The sequence below is a fragment of the Neomonachus schauinslandi genome, chromosome 10 (assembly GCF_002201575.2).
Source record: "Neomonachus schauinslandi chromosome 10, ASM220157v2, whole genome shotgun sequence".
Taxonomy (NCBI): domain Eukaryota; kingdom Metazoa; phylum Chordata; class Mammalia; order Carnivora; family Phocidae; genus Neomonachus; species Neomonachus schauinslandi.
Window position 1 is genome coordinate 50,781,129 of NC_058412.1, and position 21,694 is coordinate 50,802,822.

Here is a 21,694-nt window from a genome sequence, read left to right on the forward strand (position 1 = left end):
CCCCTTGGGGAAGGCCCCTCACACTGCCTGGGCTTTTCCACCTGTCCTGCCTCCAGAATGGGGGATCCACAGGGCTCTCCGCACCCCGCAGCCCCCAACCTGCCCCCCAAGTATGGACCTGCCTCCTCCTTCCCTTCCCCCCAGCTCAAAATGACAGATGGGGCTTACTGAGAAGAAGCTGGGAGAACCAGGAGCCCTGCTGAGGACACCCACTAAGTTCAGTCCCTCCCAGCGGAGCCCTGGCCCTGTAACCGCCCTGGTTCCCAGCCTGGGCAGAATTCTACCCACACTGTTGGCCAATGTCTTCCTATCCTCCAGCCCACTGACCTTCGCAGGGGAGGCTGGGCTCTGCATGCTTCCTCTTCAGACCCTGGGAGCAGACGGGGAGGTCAGCTCTCCCTCCCAGCCCAGCTGTGGCCTCTGAATTGAGTCTCCAGCAGTCTGGACGCCCCCAAACACCCCCATCCCTGATGACTTTCATGCTCAACCCAGCTGAAACCCTCTGGGGACCCCTTTCTTGCCCCCCAGGCGTCTTGCACATTGGTCTCTCTGCCCCTTTCTTTCCCTTCTTTTTCCTAGGTGTCTAGCGTCTTCCTCAAGGTCTCTGTGCAAGGATGAGTAAGCCCCCCACCCAGGTGCTTCCACGGTGCCCTGAACCTCCTCTTACCACATCTAGCACCCACCCCCACCATTGACCCGTCTGTGCCCTCCCACTGAGAGCTCTGGGAGGTTTCTGTCACACGCCCAGCTCTGCCCACACACAGCAGGTGCTCAGTACACACCTGAGAGCGGTGAACGAAAGAAGGTCACCTCAGGAGAGAGCAACAGTGTGAGCTAGGGGCATCGCTAGTGAAGAAGGCCAGCCTGTCACCCAGGTCCGGGGATCAGTCTGTACAATAACAGATAATCCCATGTCACACTTCCTTCACTCTGAGGTACATTTTGGTTTTCAAGTGTAGACATGCAAGGGTCACACTCTGGAACTTCTCTCAAAGCAAACAATGAAGCCCCATGAAAATCTGGTTTGGAAGCTTCTGGAAGGTCCCTGCTTCCTGTCAGTCCTTCCCTCTGTCTTGTGCATTGTTGGATATTTAGCAGCATCCCTGGTCTTGACCCATTAGATCCCCATAGCTTCCTGACCCTTTAATTGTGACCACCAAAAATATCTTTAGACATTGTCAAATGTCCCCTGAGGGACGGGGTGGGGGGTAGAAATTGCCCCCAGTGGAAACCCACTGGTGAAAACTGAATGCAGTGAGGCGCCCCCGCCCCGCCCTTGGCAGGTTCCTATAGCACGTAAGCAGCACTCAGTAAGCGGTGCTGGTGGTGTCAGTTTCAATCTTTCAACTCTCCATTCTCATGCTACAGCAACACCTTCCCCCTTTCATCTCTTTTTTCTTTAAATCTGGAACCCATCCTCTTCTTTCTGCCTCAGGGCCTTTGCACGGGCTGTTCTCGCCACCTTGAATGCCCTCCCAGGTGAGCTAACTTGAGCTCTTCCCTCACTCACCACTGAGGCCTGGATACTGCTGTGGCAGCCATGCCTTCAGTAGCAGCCCCTGCTCAGCCTCTCCTAGCTCTCTCCTGCATCCATCTCTCCATGTGTGTGGGCAAGGCACACATGCTCCTCTCTCCCCTGCGCCTAGCCCAGCATCAGGCACTTAGTAGTCATCCAATGAAGATTTGTCACAGAAAATGAATCAGCATTCCCTGCCCTCAGCCACGTGGGCAGCGTTCAGGCCTCGAGTCTCAGGGGAAGGGTCAGGAAAATGCACATCAAACAAGCACCCTCCTTCCCTCAGGGGGCTCAGAGTAAGATGTTACTACAGAAAGAGCAAGGGATATGGTTTCAGCACCCCGCCGCCCGCCCCCGTGGGGCCATCTCTGGGGTGGAACAGAATGGGGTGGACCCTCGGAAGGTCCCACTCGGGAAAGCTTCCTGGAGGAGGGGAAAGAGAAGAGTGTTGGCACAAGGGGAGCAGCAATGTGCTGGATGCCTGCGCCCCTAGAGCTCAGGGGAAGACTCAGCGAAAGGGGCAAAGTTGGGGCAGGGCAAGCTAGGAGAGGAAGGCTGGCTTGTTTCTGCTCTGGCTCGGAGCCCTGGGCAGAGAGAGCCAGGCTGCAGCGGCAGCTGATGCCTTGCTTTCTGTCCCCCCTTTCCCCCTCCCCAACTCCACACACTCGCTCTTCCCCAGCCCCACCAGGCCCAGGGCATTGGGTTTCCCACAGCCACATTCCTGCCTCCATAGCTCATGCCGATGCGACTCCCAGACTGTGGTCTGTGGCCACACACTCCATCTTGGGGCTAGCTGTGTAAGGGATCCTGCCGGTCGCCCAGGGGACTGGGCAGCATCCAACCCGCCGCTGCCCGGCTGGCGGCCATGGCTCCCGGGAAGAGCCTGAGCTTAGGAGTGCAAGGAATTCTCTCCCTCCCAGATGGTGCAGCGCTGCCCCCAGGGGTCCCCAGAGCCAGTGGCCAAACCCACCTTATCTGCTGAGGACTCCTGCCCCGGGGCCTTGGTGTGGCCACCACACCAGGAGAAGGTGGGCAAGTTCTGGGAAAAGAAGCAGCCTACAAAGGGAAGGGGACCCCACGGCCCACCTAAATTGGGTCCAAGACCAAGCACCAGACCGCTATCGTGTCTGAAATTCCCCCTGTCCCACTGGTTGTCTGTCACACACACACCTCCTCCCTTTGGCAGTGATGCGACACCTCATCCATACGGGGCCCAGAGATCTGGCTCAGGATCTATAACCCAGAGGCAGGACGGAGGATGAAGGGGCAAGACCAGCGGTGGATGCAGCAAGAAGACAGGCTGAGCAGAGGGTTCCCGGGGCTGAGCAGGCAGAGAAAAGAGCCTCCGCAGCCAGACCATGATGGTCAGGAAGGAAACAACAGAGCCTCGGCAGTATCTCAGGGGGCTATTGGGACACCCTCCGTCCCATCAGAGTCAAGCAGGTGGGTCTCAGGGGCCAGTCGCCCTCCTGGCTTCCCGGGAAGGGCTCAGTTCCAGTGCCTGATGGACCCAGAGAGCACAGGGGACAGAGCTATTGGGAAGAATGCACTGTACCACTCTGCTGCTACTATCTCTTATGTAAACAGGACCAGGGCGCCCAGAGCAGTAAGGGCTGGAGCTGGCCCACATGGCTCAGAAGAGCAGATTACTAAGCTTGCAGGTATATTGCAAGCTGGCTGTTAAACACGGCCATTTGTAACAACTGAATCATATAAACTTATAATTATGGAAATTTTTTAAAAAAACAGAGGTGATAAGGGCACCTGGGTGGCTCAATCAGTTATGCATCTGACTCATGATTTCGGCTCAGGTTGTGATCTCGGAGTCATGGGATCAAGCCCCGCTTTGGGCTCTGTGCTGGGCATGGCGCCTGCTTGGGATTCCCTCTCTCCCTCTCCCTCCACCCCTCCCCCACCCTCTAAAATAAATAAATAAATCTTTTTTCAAAAAGGTGATAAATACTCAAACTCATCACTTCTTAATTATTTTACGACTTTTGACTATTGTTCGGCTCCTGAGGTTATTTACATCTAATATATCTGTGGGCTGGAAATACTATATAACCACCTGCCATTGCTCGTCTCCTCCCATCTCCACTCAGCGATGTCACATTGCTAGCTCGAAATCGGCCACAGCGGGGATATTTACACCACGGAAACCAGCAAGTACTACAAACCAGACTGGGTTTGTTTTTTGGATTTTTTTTTTAATTTTCTGGAGAACCAGTTATTAAACACTGACCAGCATGCCCTAGGGTGAACTGCCAGGACCTCTTCCTCACTATTGGCTTTGCTGGGACAACCAAATAACCAACAGCCACGTAGGGTAGTATGCTATAAACTCTGAACCACCCCACCGTTATCCATAGAATTTTTCTTAACGCTCGGGTGAGGAAACACCCCTAGAATCACTATAACCTGCCTTCTCTGTACCTCCGTTTGCTCATCTGTGAACTGGGAGTAGTGATAAACCCTATCTCCTAGGACTGCGGGGGGGCATGAAAGGAGATAATACACAAACAGGGCAGAGGTGATGCCTGGCCCAGGCACATGCTCTAGAACGGCTGGTAAACGCTGTTCAGAGAGAGCCAGGGAGTAAATCCATTCACCTTTGCAGGGCAGCTGCCCCTGTAGCAGGACAGTAGCCACAGAATGCAGACACGAATGAGCCCAGGCACTTGCCAATAAAGCCCTGTCTACGCAAAATGGCCAAGGACAGATTAGGCTTGTAGGCTAAGGCTTGCCGACCCCTGCTCTGGAAGGGGAGGTTATTATTTTTGCTGTGTTGTTATCAGCCCTATCCTGAAAGTGAAAAAACTGGGGCCCAGAGAGGTCAATGCCTTCCCTAGGGTTGCACAGCAAAATTAACTGACAGAGCCGGGGGACCCCCCAACAGCCCCTCCGGGCTCTTCCCAGCTTCAGCTTCCCCATCAGAACTCAGCACCTGAGCAGGGCTCCAGGGCAGGACAGGGCTGAGCGCCAAGTCAGGGCCTTGGGGAGCCCAGGGCCCACGTCACTGCCCTGGCCGCCCAGCCTGAACTTCCAGGGAAAGCCCACACAGGCTAGCAGGCCAGGCCGAAGGAGGAGAACACTTTAAAAGAGGGAACTCGGGAACACAGACCTCCCTTCCTAATCAGGGCTGATTGCAACTTTAAGTAGAATAGCAGGCAGCGGTGCAACCCCATGTAATTTACAGCTGGAGCCGGGGCTTGGAAGCAGCTGCAAAAATCCTTGCAAAACTACCGGCCAGCCCCCCGGGGAGCTTGGGAATGGAATCAGGAAACCTGGAGAATCCGCGGTGCCACGTGTGGGCTGGCGCAGGCGTCTGTGTGTATGCGAGTGTGTGAGTGCACACGTGCCCCTCTTGACTTCCCGTGTGTCCAAATGTGGAGGTTGCAGAGAACGCTCAAGCAGGTTCTACCCCATGCCAGAGCGCCTCCGTAATCAGGACGACCGTACATCCCACTTTGTCTGGGACGGCCCCAGCTTACGCCTGTTTCCCAGCATGACTGGGACAATAAGTTATAGGGTCACCCTAGCAATTGTGGATGCAGACCCCAGTGCATTTACAATAACACACACGGGGCCCCCACCGCGTCTGCCCAGCTGTGACACACACACTCCTCGGCACCCGTGCATCCCCATGTGCTGGCATTTTGTCCCAGGTACACAGACACACAGTTGGACCCTCCAGACTTCAGCATCCAAGTCTGGAGTGAGGCAGATCCTGGGGTCCACCAATTTAAAGGAATTACCCAAATGGTCCTTCCATGGGGGGGCAGCAAGAGGGGCAGGGAGGCCCCTGCTTGAGAGGCCAGCCAGCCTCCAATTAGCTCCTGCTTGCACAAAACCAGGTATAGAACAGGTGCTCAATTAGCATATTCAAGAAACAGAATCCAGGGAAACATGGAATCACCTCCCCCACCTAAGCAGACCCAGCGGGGATTTGGTTTACTTAATGAGGCAAACCCCTCTCACCTCCCGGATGCTGCCCTTGGTCCAAGTGCCCACTCTAGGAACTAGGCCCGGGTACTCTGCGTACAGCAGGGCTTCATCCAGGTGCAGAGACGGCCCCTCCCCTCCTCACCCACATCTGACCTCCTTTTCAGGCAGCTCAAATCCCAAATTACTCCTCTCTGTCACCAGCCTTTCCCTGACCCCCCTCCCAGCACTTCCGACTCCTAGCTGCCCATCTCTGCCCTTAGGCTGGGGCTTGGCATCTTAGGCCTGTCTCCGTAGATCCTCTCCACTTCCGGTCAGGACTCAGACTTCAGACGACCAACCGGAGGCTTCTCAGGGTGGGGGTCGCGGTGCCAGCTCCCCTCTAGCAGCCCTACTGTTCCAGGGAAGCCAAGCCACATGGCTGCATGGGAAAAGTAATGCCAACAGACGAGGGTTCCAGCCAGCTGCCCAGCACCCTCCCTAGGACCCCACTCGAGGGCCTTCTCTAGGAGGACATTATGCCCTAATGGGAGTGGGAATATGGGGAATATGAACTTGGGGACAGAGGACAGAAGAGCCCATTGTCTGGTCTTGGTTCTAAAACTGACTCATACTGTGCCAGTGGGCAAACCCCTTCTCAGGCCTCAGTTTCTTCTGGAGTAATATTAGGGGCTCAGAGTTGTTCTAGAACAGCACTGTCCAACAGAACTTTCTGCAATGATGAAACTGTTCTATAGCTTCACGGTCCAATATGGTAGCCATGAGCCTGGTGTGGCTCTCGAGCACCTGAAATGTGGCCGGTGTGACTGAGGAACTAAACTGTCTTATTCTAATAACTTTAAATGTAAGTTGAAATACTCTCACGCAGCTAGTGGTTACTGTGTTAGACAGTGCAGTTATGGAACCTCAGTCTCCCCAACTGTAAAATGGGTATAATAATAGAATGCAGTCTTCTGCAGTCACTGTGAGGATAAAAAGAGACCATGCACAAAAGCTTTCAGCCTGATCTTTGGCACATGGTAAAATGGCTTTCAGTGATTCTTCTCCTCTTTGGGCTCCCAAATTCCCTTGAGAATTGGAGAAAACCACAGACCTTAAGCCAGAATTTACACATCACAGATACACACGCCCACAGTGCACATACACACGTTATCACACGTGCACACACATCGTACTCATTCATACACATGTGCACATACATATCACACACACGGGCATGTTGCACACATATTGTGTGTGCGCACACAACATCCATGTGCTTACACATCAGACACACTTGCATACACGGATCGCACCCGCACACCCACAACTATGCATCCAATTTCAAGGGGATCCAAAGCCAGGTGGAGAGCACCTTTCGAACATGAAAGTTCCTTCCGGCTCTAAAAAGCTCCAAGGCTCTGAGCACATGTTGCCGAGTCTCTGTCTCCTTCCCTCCTGCCCAGGCTCAGGCATCTCAGAAAACCCTTCCTAACACTCAGGGCCAAGCACAGAGGCAGGGCTCTGGAAAAATCCTTGCGCATGGAGGGCAGGCCCAGGGCAAGGGCAACAGGATGGATTCTGTGAGCTCACCCCAGCAGCCGTCACCAGAGTTCCCAGAGAGGCCGGTGGCGTCGGGAAGGGGTGCCCGGGTGGGAGCCGGCAGTGGCGGCAGCAAGGGGTGTGGGGCGAGGAGAGGGAGGCTGGACGGAATGCGCTATAATAGCAGCTTTGTGCTCTGCTTCCCAGCTCCCTGGGAACGCCAGGAAGATTATGAAACCGGTGTCCTTGGGAATGCCAGGATATTAGCTGGAAAAAGAATAATACGAAAATAAAATAATGCTCGGGATGGAGACAGCAGACGATTAGCAGACGGAGCCAGGGCCTCCCGCTCCACAGAGGGAGCCAGGCTTGGCCCCAGCAGAAGGTTTCAGGGAAAGACTGCCCGTGCTAATGAGCAGACAGAGCCTGCCTTCCAGCAAGATGTCTTCAGGAGGGCAACTGGCAAGCAAGGCGCAGCCTGCTGGTGGACCAGAGGGCCAGGAGAGGGGTGGAAGGAGGCAAGGGAGCACCACAGGCTGGCCCTCGGGCCCAGGCATCCAGAAATGTCAGATTACCAGGAAGACCACCTGGTCACCACCCACGGTGCTTCCCTAGACTTCTTCAAGGTCTGCCTCCCAACATCCTTCTCCAAGAAGCCTCCCTCATTAGACACCGTCATTCTTGGCCAGAGCATTCATGGCAGATCCTTATTCTGCCCTCCAGCACCTCAAAGATGCAGATCCTACTGGGTTCATTTGTACTCACATGGGAATGCCTCTCTTCCTCATCAGACAACAGTTCCCCACAGGCCAGGCCTCCACCATCAGATCAGGGGATCGTTAGAAGCAAAGATCGCTGTTCTCTCACCAGGAAGCAAGGAGAACACGTCATTATCCCCTGCTCCCCTCTCTAGGACCCTGGCCACACACCTTCACCCAGTCATGGATACGCCCTGCCTCTCTCAGAAAGGCATCCAAGTGGGGGGGAGCAGGGCAATGTGACCACCTCCCTCATCTTCCTGATGCCCGACGTGCCTTACATCCTCGCCCCTCAAAGGTGGTCCTTGGACCAGCAGCACTGACATCACTGGAGTCCTCTTAGAAATGCAGACTCGGGCGCCTGGGTGGCTCAGTTGGTTAAGCGACTGCCTTCGGCTCAGGTCATGATCCTGGAGTCCCTGGATCGAGTCCCGCATTGGGCTCCCTGCTCGGCGGGGAGTCTGCTTCTCCCTCTGACCGTCCCCCCTCTCATGTGCTCTCTCTCTCTCATTCTCTCTCTCTCAAATAAATAAATAAAATCTTTAAAAAAAAAAAAAAAAAAAGAAAGAAACGCAGACTCTCGGGTTCACCCAGACACGGAATCCTGAGTGCACATTTTAACAAGACCCCCACATCGCTCCTGTGTTCACTCAGCCTGAGAAGCACTTCCTTACATGTGTCACGTGGGTCCCCCTTACAATGACTCTAGGATGCAGTGACTTTCACAGACGAGGTAACAGAGTTGCTAAAAGGGTAAGTGACCTGTCCGCAGCTAGGAAAGAGAGGAAGCAGAATTCAGACCAAACCTGCTCCACTCTGAAGCCTCGCCTATCCCACCATGCTCCGGCCAAGAGAATCAGCAGGCACCAGTGACCAGTGGACAAGGCCAGCACCCAAGACAGTAGCGGGGTCTGGGCACCCAGAGAACCCTACCATCTGCTCCCATGATGCAGGCTGGGCGTTAGCCCCAGTGCCATCAGTACCTCCCAGGACGAAGGACAGCAGATTTGGGGACAGGAGCACATCTAGGTGACCATGAAGGAGAGGGGGTGTGTGTGTGTGTTGGTGCTGATGGAGGTTTGAGTCACTGAAGTACAGAGTGGTCCAGACAGTTACTGTCAAATGGGCCAGTGGCCCTGTCCAAATGCTGGCCACACCTAAGGACTTTACAAAACTGTGTCCTCCAACTCCAGGTCTGTGGGATCCAGCCTCTCCAACCACTGTCTGCCCCTGGTTCTCTGTGTCAGCCAAGCTCCCCCAGGACTCAGAGGGCTTCTTCTTCCCTATGTTGGTTTCTGCTGCATATCACAGGCAAGGCACATCTGCTTCACAATCAACCACCTCCCCACGTCTGTTGACTTGACATTTGATTTCAATGCTCCCTCACGACATTTTCTCCCACATAAAGAATAAACGGATTGGTTTCTGTTTCTGGGAAGTGCCCCCCTTCATTCTCCCAGTCACCGAGCCATGAAAGCTTGGCAGTGGAGCCCCAGCCTTGCTCATCTTCTTCCCCCAGATCCTGGCCAGCCCCAGAACCCATCCACACTGCTGCCCATGTGTCTCTGGCTACCTCTGGCCTCACGTCCTCTCTCCCACGGCCCTGGCCTCCCTGCCCTGGGCGGCCTGGCAAGCAACTGCCAGATCCGCCTCCTTCACACAGCACTTAACCATGTGTGTCAGACTTGCCAGGGCCAACCATGAACTCATCGTGGCCCCAGGCCCACCCCACCCACCCTGTGGCCCGGCGATGGGAGAAGCCCTACCATGCACCCAGCAGAGCCTCTGGGCCCATCTGACCCTCCCCAAACTCTGTACTTCCCTCTACTCCAGCCCCCAGCTCCCACCCCGGATGGTCACCTCATCCCAGATCACTAACTGAGACTCCTGATGGTCTCCTGATGGTTTCCACTCTTCCACCCTAACCAGCCTCCATGGCTACTTGACTAACGGCCCTGAAGCCCAGCTCTGACCAGAGCACTCCTCTGCTCAACAACCCACACCCGCTCCCTATTGCTCATTGAACAGAGTCCTGTGGCCATCAGCAGTAGCTCTTTGCCAAGCACTGTTTGCAGGGATTTTTTTTTTCCTTTCCAGACGCTCTTCTCTGCATCCTGATGGTGCTGTCAACTACAGAAAAGGGGCATGACCCGGCATGGCCAATCAGAACATTCCATTCCTCACCCTCAGGCTGGCATGGGCACATGGCCACGAGAGCCAGTCAGTCACACCCAAGACTGTCACGGCATTATACAGAAAACAGCACTCTCCCCTCTGGTCTCCAGCTGTGAGGGAAACAGAGGATGCCAGGTGGGCTGTGCTCTTTCACCTAGCAGGGCTTTGCCGGCTGTAAAGTTGATGTCGGCGCCACCTTTGTTACCACTCAGAGTGAGCCAGTGTGAGAACGAGGCCAAGACAGAGGAGCGAGTCAGAGACAGAGTCCCAGGGATACTTGGCGAACCCCCATTTCCTGCCAGACCTAATGCCTGCTTCACCCCTTGGGCTCTCCTGTCCGTCTGAGCCCTTAAACTCCTTTTCTCTCTGTAACCCATTTCACTGAGTTTCTATTCCTTAGGGTACCTACCCAGGCTTCTCAGACCCTGACTCTGAGCTCTGCCAAGGCCTTGATCCCCCCACGCCTCAGCTGGAGCTACAAGCCCACCCCCAGGCCCTGCCCTGTGCCCAGGCCAGGCCCTTTCTGACAGGACAAAGGGGGTCAACACATACCAGCACTGCCCCATGAGACCTCCAGCTGGGGCTGCTCCAGCTGGGACAGCAACTGCCTCCCGCCCAGCCGAGCACGAGCCCAGCGGCCCAGAGCTCTGCCGTCTCCTTCCAGCCACCCCACAACTTGGCCCCAAGACATCATCAGACATCTGGCATTATCTGGCCCCCAGGGGGTTTCCTCTCCCATACTGCCACCCCTGGACCTGGCCCACCATCAAGGCCTGAGAGGGATGGAACCCCTCAGATCATCGCCAGTCTCAACTCCCCTCCCCGTATCCATCCCGTCAGATCCTGGGCCTGTCCTCTGCACTCCCTGGCTCAGGACAAAGCCCCATGGTCCTCCCTCTGACCAAATCCTCACATACGTGCACACACCCACACACACACACACAAAACTGGTGCACATGGACACACTCAGATCCCATCAGCTTTCAAAGCTGGTGGAACCTGCTCTCTGAGTCACAGTCCAAAACCCCAGGGGCTGGGCAGTCCTGGCTGGATTTCAGAGGAAGGGCCTCATGCTGGGCATCTCCTCCCACCTCCAGGAATCCCCAGACCGAAACAGAGTGGAGAATGACCCTACTCAGACTGTCCAGGAAGGGCCTGCTCATCTTTTGGGGGAACACATCAGCCAGACCCTGGTAACCTGGAGCTGACCCCAATTTTACTGGCTCCAGAAAGTGTACTCTAAGTCAGGACCACCAGCCTGAGGTTCAGTTTCTGAGGTACATCTCTCCCCCAAAATCTCAGGGATGCCACGAGATGGCTTCGGTCCAACCAAGGAGGACTCGTGTCCAACCAAGGACATTCAGGGGTCGTCAGACCTCTCTGGCTACTCCCAGGGGCTAGGCCAAAGCCTCTCAGACCCACCCTGTGGCAGCCAGGCTCTCCGAGGAGAACCAGGTCCCTTGGCTCCAGTCAGAGGTCAGACCTGTGACCTCAGTCGGACCGAGACCCTCTCTGCCTGCTTCCCTCTTGACCACACAAAGAAGTAACAGGTCTCCCAGTGCCAAGAAGGAGCTATTTTATATTAGGAGGACACCCAGACTACCATCTACTTTCCCCACAGGCGACCCCAAAGGAACTAAAGCCAAGGTGACCAGCCAATGTTCCCTCCAAAGTCCTATCCTGGGGGCTCCCGCTTCAGCCGTCAAGAGCCCTGGGGAAGCAAGCCGCACCTCACTGACCCACCACAGGCCCAGGGACATACCAGAGCCCCCTCGAGGGCAAACACGGCGGCAGGCCCAGTCTTCTCCAGTGGCTCCATGCGGCGGCGCCAGCGGCGACGGCGGAACGCATCCGTCTTGCGGTACTCCAGGTGGAATTTCCAGCCGAAGAGCGAGGCGTACTCCCAGCCCTCACCCTCGGCCTCCGCCTGCCTGTGCTGCATGGGGACAACAGGACGGACTCAGGCCCTGCTTGGCGGCCCCACGGGGAGACCCTGGGCTGGGCTCCTGTGGCACCTCTCCCCTCTCTGGCCTGCCCTCCACGATTCCCCACCCACTCCACACCAGCACCCTCCAGGTGGGAACAGCTGGGAAGGCCACCTGGAGGAGGGGGGCCCTGAGCCGCTTCTGCAATGACAGGAGTCCAGGTCAGAAAATCAGGGGGAGAAGAGGCTCCCTGGGCTGTGGGGATCTGAGGAGCCGGAGAGGGCAGGTAGGCTAAAGCAGCAATGAAAACCCTGGGCTTTGGGTCTGTTTGTTTACTTGGATTATGGGTGGATTTCATGAATCCAAGGTTTTCTTGTCATTTCCCTTTTCTTCTTCACATCCCAGCTCATAAAAATAGAAGTGGGTCAATAAAGATTCTGTTTCCCGACCCCAGGCTATTTCTCCCTGAGGCTAGGCCTAGGTCAGCTGTGGAGGGCCCCCCTGGCATTTCCTCGAGAGGACCCTTTCCCAGGCCTGGAGGGAGGCCTCGAAGCCCCTTCTTATCCAGCTGATGACCGGACGCTGTCCTCAGGTGCCCCTCAGGCTCCAGCCATGAACTAAGCAACAAGAGCCAGTCCTGGAGGGCAGCCACATCTGTCTCCGGGAGGGACGTCGGGGGTTACGGAGCGGGCGAGGCCCCCCGCCTGACAAGGTTCGCCTCCATCCCCTGGGTGCCCCTACAAGGAGAGTGGAGTCTGTCTGGTTCATGGCACCACGAACAGTCTGTTGCCCCAAAACCTTGCTTCTCCCTGGACCCAGTGACATCCCTCTCTAGATTCTCTGTGCCCAAAGAGAAAGGAAGAAATTTGGGTCATGCCAAAGGCTACTCCTGGATTGGGGGAGGCCTGGCTCTTGGGCCAAAATTCAAATGCCTACTTAGGAAGGAAGAACAGGGCACAAGAGGGACTGGGGAGGCAGGCACTGAGGCTGTGCAGGACATGGGCATCTGGGGGACTCCAAGAGCAGGTGCGTGCATTGTGTTCACTCATATGTACCCACTCCACGCCTCTGTCCTGTAGGTATCTGGGCATGCCCGTGGGCATGTGTGCTCGCACTGCGGACACGTCCTCTGGTAAATGCTGACCGAGGCCACCGAGGCACCAGCCGGCAACATGGCGCATACATCCTCAGCAGCCTGGTGCCTACATCCTCTCCTGCTAGCTCCATCAGGGACTTGCCCAGGCTGAAGGGAGCAGGCTCCATGGGGAGGAGACGGGCCTCAGCCCATTCCCAGTAACCGCAGCCAATGACACAACCAAGAAGGTACAAACCCCAGCCCCCTTGCCTCCAGGTGAGGATGATTCTGTGGTCTTCAGGGTGCGCCCCTCCCCAAGCCACAGCTCAAGCCGTAACTGACTTGGCCTGAGCCCGAATCCTGGCTCCCCGCACCCCCGAGCACCCTACTTCAATAAGCTCCATGCAGCCAAACCCCTGTCTCGGACTCTGCCTCCAGGACCCCAGGCCACAGACTCGGTCATCCATGTGTCTTGGCACCTTCTGGGTCTGTATGAGATCCCAAGTACTGTCTCCTTGCACAGTCACGAGCATCTGGGTGTGAGCATCCAGGCTTGTACTGATATGATCTGCATGGGTGCTGTGACCTGTGAGCAGCTGGGCATGCACTGGGTGTGATCTGTGAGCATCTCGAGGGAGCCCACATGCCTTACACATGTCCTGAGCACACATGCATGTGTCTGTGCACACAGGCGTGCACCTGTGCCCAGCTGGCCTCCCCCAACCAGCGCCCCCCCCCCCCCCCCCACCATCTGCTGGACTCACCCTCTTCAGGGCCTCCATCTGGCTCAGGTCCCTCCCACGCAGGCGGACCCAGCGCCGCCGCCGGTGAGTGTAATACATCTTCTCAGCAGGAACCCAGTGCTTTGGCTTCCGATCCGGGGGGATGGTGATACTGTACTCCCAGCCTGGGGGAAGGGCACCTGTCGGTCACTGCCCAGCCGTCCCCCATCTCTCCAGAGGCTATCTCTCCCTCCCGGGCACAGTCACAGGCTCATGAGTGATAATTGACTTAATTTGTAGCTGTGAGGGCCAATCCAGGAAGTCCCCCAGAGGAAGAAGCCCAGTGAAGGCCAGTGCCCCAGGGCACGAGGCCTGCACTCAGCTGTCCCACCAGCATGCCTCTTGAGCTTGCTGGGGTATGTCTCACCGGGCTCCATGTGCTGCCCACCTTGCTCATCAACAGCCCGATTGAGGTCCGTGGACCACTCTTCATCTTCCCACTTCCAGCCCAGTGGGCACTCAATGTCATCCTTGGGAAGCACCTTCTCCCCATTCTAGGGCAACACAGGACAGGCAAGTGTTGAGAAGAGACAGATGTCATCAGGGAAGCAGAAAAGATGCAACTTGACAACCTACATCCTTGAAGCCCCAGGTGGGACCCTAGATCAGTGTCCTATCCGCCCTGGACCTCACACGTCCCTCTGGAAACCAGAGCATGAAGACGGGGACATGGGAGCAGGGGAGAAAACATCCCATCTTCTCTGAGCCACAGGCCCCTCCTGAGCCCCAAGGTCCAGGACCCCAGGAAAGCAAAGCCCACCTGTCGCTGGAGCACCCACTTACCACATCCGTGTAGTTGTCACTCATGTAGATCCACTGGCCTCCAGGAAGCCGGGTCTGGTTCTCAAACACCTCCTCCACAAAACTCAGGTGGCCTGCGTCAGTGTCATGGAGCAGCCTGGGGGTGGAGGGGGTGGGGGGGTCAGAACCTCTGCTGAAGAGATCCCTCCCACACCCACCGCCTCCAGCAGAGCACCCTGGGGCCTCAGCCAAGCTTCCTGCATCAGCCTCACCCCACCAACAACAAGAAGGTGGAGAGGAGAGGGAAAGGAGGGGCAGAGAGTCACAGGTGGAGAGTGAAAGGAGACCCAGGGGGACCTAGAGACACTCCCAGACAGAAGAATATACCAGCACCCAAGATAAAGAAAGAGAAAGACACCAAAAAGAGAAAGGAAGCCGAAGACACCAAAAGCCCAGTGGGTGTCACTGAAGCTCAACAGGTGGACAGTTGTTGAAATGTAAAATGTGATCAAAGCTTGTACACTTAAGATTTGCGTACGTACTTGATATATGTTATACCTCAATTTAAACAAAGAAAAGGAAAGAAACCCAGTTGAACATCAACCAAACACGAAATGAGAGAGGAGAAAGGGGTAGGGACAGTGTTGCAGCCAGACGGCCTTGTTCTGAGAGGTACAGAGAGAGAGGAGAAGCCTCAGGCACGGGAAGGAGGAACCAGGCTGTGGCCTCTGGGAGAAGGTGGCAACGAAAGGATGCAAAGTCAAATGGAGGCCAACTTTAGTTTAATAGTAAAGGACTTTCCCATTGTTAGAGCCCTTCCAGAAACAGTGCCACCTAGCAAGCCCCTAGCCCTGGAAGAGTTCAAGTGGGAGCCCCTGTGACCAGCGTAGGGGCAGGAGGTGCAAGGACAGCGATTAATAGGACTGTGGTCTTCCAGAGAAAGGACCGGGGCAGAGGGGGCCCCCCAGCCTCCCTGCCCAGGACTCACGTCTTCTCTGGACACACGAACCAGTCTCCAGCCCAGGTCCAGCCGGCCGAGGGGCGGAAGCTATCCTTGGGGAGCTTGATCTTGCCCGTGACATCAGAAAACTTGGGGTAGGTGAGGCCTGTCGTGCCCCAGTTCCCAACGAGGGCCAGTTTGGTCTGGTTCTCATACTGGAGAGTAAGCAATAAAGAGAAGTGAGTAGGGCCCAGCGCAGTTTGGGGGGCAGGGGGCAGGCAAGGGCAGGCTAGCAGGCACTCACGGTTTCAGCAAAGACGGACAGCTTTCCCTCAGCAAACTGGTTGAACTCCTTCTCATCCACAGAAAGCCCAAACCAGAGCTTCACCCGTAACTGCACTGGCATCCGGGCTCCGGGTACCCCCTCCATGGGATACTGGGTACCAGAAAAAGACAGAAACCCACAGTCCCCTTTAAGATCAGGATGTCCCCACTGAGGTGGGCTGGGGGGTCCTCCAGGGCCTGGGCACAGCAGCCTGACACCCTTAGATATTTGTCCTGTTGAGGGACGCCTGGGTGGCTCAGTCGGCTAAGATATTTGTCCTGTTGGAGGACTTACCAGAATTTCACAGAACAGGAATGTATAATTAAGAAGGCTTCTCCACACCTGCCAAGATTCCTTCTCTCCAAAGAAGACTGCATCATCCCCACCTAGGTGCTCTCTGTGAAGCCGAGCCAGGCCTAGACCAGGTCCCCCATTCTCCCCTCTCCCACCACATCTCCATTTCTGTTCTCTTCTAGAATGACCCTGCCCAGTGGAATTTTCTGCTACAAAACAGTTTAACACTGCACGGTCCAATCTGGTAGCGCTAGCCCCATGTGGTGATTGAGCACTTGAAATGCAGCTAGAGCGACTAAGGAACTAAATTTTTAGTTTTATTTCATTTTAGTTAATTTAAATTTAAATAGCCCCTTACGGCGGCCATATTGGACAGTGCAGTTCTAGAACATATCTCTGAAGGAGATACAATGATCCAGGTCTGGAAGGGGAAGAGGTTAAGGCCTCCTCCTCAATTTTCAGTTTGGTTTGTTTTGGGGGGGTTGGGTGTTTTTGTTATTTTTGTCTTGGCTAGATGTTAGTGTGCCATCTGATATCGCTATCCTTTCAAGTGCTTATCAGCATGTTAACCACTAGTCACTGGTCCTCAATTGCTTATTACCTTGAAACTTTCAGAAGCTCTGCCAAAATGCAATAACCACAACAACCCAACATAAAACATTTATCCTCCACAACTACTTCACCGTTGGATTGAAATCAATGGTCGGATGTGGCCTGAGGAGCAGGAGCTCCTCACTCTCAGAACAACACACTGTCCCCTTGAGAAAGTAGCACGTTAAGCCCCTAGGTTTCGTGAGCATGGGCCTAGAGGGGTACCTCCTCTGCAATAGGGCGCTGAATGAGAGGAGAAAGGGACTCTGATGGCTTCAGAAGCGTAATGGGGGGACAGAAGTAAGAGGTCACCAATAGGCTGGGGAGGCCCGGATCCCTGGAAGGAGAGCCCAGGCCAGGTAAGGGGGAAAGGAAGGGGTGTGGGGCCTACCAAGGCAATGACAGTCTCCCCCTTCACCCAGCCTCTCTGCTTTTGGTTCATCCTCGGTGAAGCCTGGAGGAGGCCCTGACCCTGCATGTCATCCCCTGGCCAACCTCCCATGACTGTTCACTTCAGATGTCCCCTCCCTGGGGTGGTGAGTGGCCTTTTCCCTCCAAACCACCAGCCCCAGGGAGATGGCAGGAATGCCTGACCCCTCCTTCCCCCTCCACCCCCAGTCTCTCCCCTGCCCTCCCCCAGACAGGGCCAGCCTGCCGGACCCAAAATAGCAACAGCAAATAAAGAAATGTCTAGTTTGGGGCTCCTCTCCCTCTCTACTGGTGCTCATTTTTTCCAACTTTGGTTTAAGTTAAGAAACACCAATGTTTTCTTGGTCTCTGCTTGCTGCCAACATTTTTGTAGAGCTTGCTCAGGAGCTACTGGCGGGGCTCATAAACTCAGTGGGGAAGACTTCGAGAAACAATTCTATATTTTTTTTTTTTTTTTTTTTTGCTTGGAATCGGGGAAAATTTTTCAGTCTGTGTTTCCCCAAGGATGCAGGGCCGAGGGGTCAGAGCCTGAAGCTCATCCCACTCAAGTGCATCCCCACCTGTGCTCTGGCCAGACAGCCTTCCCTGGTGAACCCCACTGCGATGTGGTAGCTCCTTGACTTCCTTTCCCTTCTGCCCTGCTTGGCGAGGAGCTGGCTGAGGAGATAGAAAGGCAGGATGCTAGGAGGTGAGGAAAGCACGGGGGACACGCCCCAGGTGGCATGTAGGCAGGTGGGGGGGCAGCCCACTGCCTGACACATCCCCACCCTCCTTCTAAGCAAAGCTGGCCTCTCCAATGACCCTGAGTCCGGGTATCTGCTCACCTCTGCCTCTAGTTGTGCTGGTGGAGCCTCCTCTCCCTGGGGAGCATGGGAGCACCCCAGAAGAAAAAGGGAACAAGAGGGGAGAGAAACTGATATTCATTGATCACCTCGTTTCGGCAAGACCCATGACCTGTGTCACCTAATTCAACCCTCAAAACCTGTGAAGTGGGCAGCCTGATGCTCATGTTACAGGTGAGAAGACAGCCAGCAGTTCAGAGAAGTTAGGCAACCGACCCAAAGCCACACAGGCTTCCAGCAAACCCTGCCACCTGTCCACACACACTGTACTACTGAAACCTGCCCTCTCCACCCAGCCCAGGGTACAACAAGAAAGACTGGCCAGTATATGAATGGGTCGACCGGCAGGCACTCAGAGGTTCAAGGCTAGGGCTAGCCAACAACGACTTCCTGGAAGAGGAGAGGCCGGCGCTGGTCCCTGGTGTGGATGGAAGGAGGGGCCGGGAAGGGAAGGCTGAGAGCAAGGGGCTGGGGCAGATGGGCCAGCTGGGCTGAAGGCCAGCGGCTTATAACGCCAACAGAGCCATCTGGAGTCAGCGGTGAGTGGCAAGGGGCCGGCCTGCCTCCCAGGGCCACTCCTCCCCCAGCAGGACAGCCTCAGTGACAGCCCTCCAAACAGGGACCCTCCCCTAGGGCCCCAGGTGGTCACAGCCCAGGAAGGGATTTTCCTGAATCGTGTCCTGGCCACCAGGCCACAGTACCCCCACCAAAACAGCCTTGACTCTATGTCCCACATTAACCCAGAGAGGAGGAGAGGGGGTGCTCAGGCACCTGCTCACATCCCTGTCACCCAGCCCGAGGCTGGCCAGTACCATGAAAGAAGATGGACGGGGAGGGCGCCTGGGTGGCTCAGTTGGTTAAGCAACTGCCTTCGGCTCAGGTCATGATCCTGGAGTCCCTGGATCGAGTCCCGCATCGGGCTCCCTGCTCGGCAGGGAGTCTGCTTCTCCCTCTGACCCTCCCCCCTCTCATGTGCTCTCTCTCATTCTCTCTCTCTCAAATAAATAAATAAAATCTTAAAAAAAAAGAAGATGGACGGGGAGCAAGGGTGGGTTGGAGGAGAAAGGGGAGAAGAGATGTGGGCAGGACAACATGAGGGGCCCTGGATTACTTGCCCCCAGCTCCCGGATGGGCCAGAGCCACAGGCACTCTCAGTACCCAAACACCAGCCCTCCCACAGGGAAGAACCTAAACCTGAGCATGACTCCACATGGAGTCAAAGCCCTCGGGCAGGGCAAGGAGGTCTGTACCAGGGCTCTTAGAGGCTGGGGTGGGGGCTGAGGGCTGAACCCCCCCTACCAGAGACCTGGCTATGAGGTCGAGAACAGCCTTGGCAGTCAGCCCCTCCCAGACAGCCTGGGGAGCGGGAGGAGGTAGGGAGCAGGGACACAGACCCTGCCTCATTCATTTCCAGCACCCCGTGATTCCAGCTCTCACCTGCCAACTTTCTAGCCCAGGTGTGTGGGCTCTAGGGACTTGGCAGGGGAGAGAGAAGGGAAATGGTTTTACACAAAGCCTGCCACCCCTTCTGAGAGCCTACAGACTCTCAGTGCGATGGAGACCAGGAGGAGACATGAAAGGGGGAGGGAACTACCTGGGAGAAAATATGACCATGACTTGAGAAAAAGGAACCCACTTTGAGAAAGATGGTCTGCAGCTTCCCACAATTCTTGCCACAGTAGCTGGTGCCCCGGCGGGAGAAGAGGACCTCCTGTGCGGGCAGCCGCTGGTACGCCACTCGCTTGTCTCCCTGCAGCATCCAGATGATGACGTCGGGCAGGCTATTCTGGGGCTGGAGAGAGGGTGGCAGTCAGGGCGGGGAAGGCCCAGAGCCCCACCATGAGCCACCTCTCCTCCCACTTCCAGCTCCCCCGCCACCCACCCCCAAGAGCCTCCTTGAACCCCCCTACAGCTGGCTGGGCACCTCTGTCTTCCACGGCTAGGAGCCCCCAAGCACGGGGCATGAGGCTGCCTCTGCTCACATGAGGAGCCTGCCAAAAATTCACTGAGCTGAGTTCACATTTTCTGGGAAGAGACACTCCGGCCTGGAGACCAGAGCTTATCTTCTTAAATCCCCTCCACTGGGCAGAGAGATGCTCCCGGGGGCGCAGAGATTGGAGGGTTTGATTTGATCCGAGAGATGACATCACACTTAAGATGCTACCCTTCTTCCTCACCCCTGAGAGTAGCAGCGAATCCCCAGATGTGCCCTTTCCCGAAGGACACTCCCCCCCCACAATAGCAGGGACTTGTGGGGTCTGGTCCTTTTCCGGGCGTCATGACATTGGGCTCTGAAAATGGTGACCAGCCCAGAACAAAACCGCAAGGCCTGAGCCCCTCAGAGCCAGTAACTCTGAGTGAGAACCGTTGGGTACAGCCCACCTGCTTCCAAGGTCGGTGAGCAAAGTGTGCTCAGTGAGGTGGCGCACTGGGTCTCGAATCAGGGCCACGGCTGAGAGCATTTCACGGTTTCACTTACTCCCTGCAGCAAGGACAGGCAGCCCCATTTGCCAGTGAGGAAACTTAAGCTCAAAGAGGGTAGGAGCCAACCGGGTTTTTCTGCCTCCAAACAGTGGTTCCTAAGCATGATACCAGTGTGGTCCCCAGAGCAGCAGCTCCTGGGAACACGCTAGAAATGCAAATTCTCAGGCTCTCCCCGAGACACGCAGGGTCAGGCAGGGCTTATAACCTATTTTAACAAGTCCTTCAGGGGATTCTGATGCGCATTCAAATTTGAGAAAGACTCTCTCTGGGGTCCCTTGCAGTCAGGAGCCCCCATTTGACCTTGACCCCTCCCAGCTGTGGCACAATCTGTGCTGAGAGTTCCAGGGGCCATCTGGGCCAAGATGATGGAAGGCAGCCCTTGACCAGCCCAAGAGGATGGTCTGTAGCCACTGCATGGGGTCAGCCTGTGGCTGGGCAACACAGTGTTTCCCCCAGGTTGCTGGCCACATGCCCAAAGCCCTGCTCAGGGACGAGTCCAAGGCTGACTCTCAGGGACCAACTTTTTGGACTGTGTTCCCCTTCTGAGCAGCCTCCCACCTCCCAGACCCCTCTCTCCTCTTCAACGACTCACTCCTCCAGAAGCCCCTCTCAAGCCCTGCCCTTTTCCACACTCTTTCTGGGGAAATCCTTCCTCACCGGCCCCACCGCCTCCGTAGGGGGACCACACACCTCTGGTCGGAGTGGGCAGCAGCTGGTCTACCCATGACATATGAGCAGAACCTTGTCCTCGTTCTGGACAAACCTGTGGACGGCTTGCTTGCCCTGGGAACTGGGGTGAGGGTGGGGGTACATCTGACCTGGGGCAAGGAGGGGGGTGGTATGCAGGTGGGGACAAACAGCAGCCACTTCTCTCTGATTAGATACTACAAAGTTCACAGTTCCTGCAAATACAGCCTCCTCAGGCCTGGGGCTAGGAGGCAGCCAGGAAAGCAAGAAATACAGGGCCCCAGCAGAGGCAGGTTTGAGGCCAGGGGCGGACAGGTCCTGGTTGGTAGGGAGGAGTCAGGTCCCTGGGGAAGCAGGCCCCAGCACCGCACTCGGAGCCAGGTGCCTCGGGATGCTGGTCCGAGCTCCGTCTCTGACATACTTTGGGGACACTGATTGAGCACATGTCTCGAACATATTTGGGGGCATTGACTGAACACCCACTGCACACCAGGCTCTCAGCTAGGCCCCATAATACCCAGGGTCCAGTTGCATCCTGTCTCCTCCTGCTGCAAATAGGGGACACTGAGGCTCAGAAAAATTGAGTCACCTGTCCAAGCTCACCCAGCAATGAAGCCAGAGTCGGGTCATGGCCCAGACAGTCTCCCCACCCCTCCCAGTTCCGATG

General features: G+C 56.0%; 1 protein-coding gene across 14 annotated transcripts in view; it reads right to left on the bottom strand.

Annotated features, from left to right (window-relative positions):
• DYSF (dysferlin) overlaps positions 1 to 21,694 on the bottom strand; it is a 203,115-nt gene that overhangs the window by 89,476 nt on the left and 91,945 nt on the right. For all 14 annotated transcript variants that reach the window (XM_021699074.1, XM_021699070.1, XM_021699072.1 and 11 more), the window contains 7 exons: positions 19,493 to 19,648; positions 15,680 to 15,811; positions 15,424 to 15,590; positions 14,478 to 14,592; positions 14,083 to 14,188; positions 13,677 to 13,819; positions 11,675 to 11,848 (listed from right to left, as the gene is read on the bottom strand). In XM_021699074.1, coding sequence (XP_021554749.1) covers positions 11,675 to 11,848; positions 13,677 to 13,819; positions 14,083 to 14,188; positions 14,478 to 14,592; positions 15,424 to 15,590; positions 15,680 to 15,811; positions 19,493 to 19,648 — 993 coding nt within the window. The remainder of the gene's footprint in view (positions 1 to 11,674; positions 11,849 to 13,676; positions 13,820 to 14,082; positions 14,189 to 14,477; positions 14,593 to 15,423; positions 15,591 to 15,679; positions 15,812 to 19,492; positions 19,649 to 21,694) is intronic.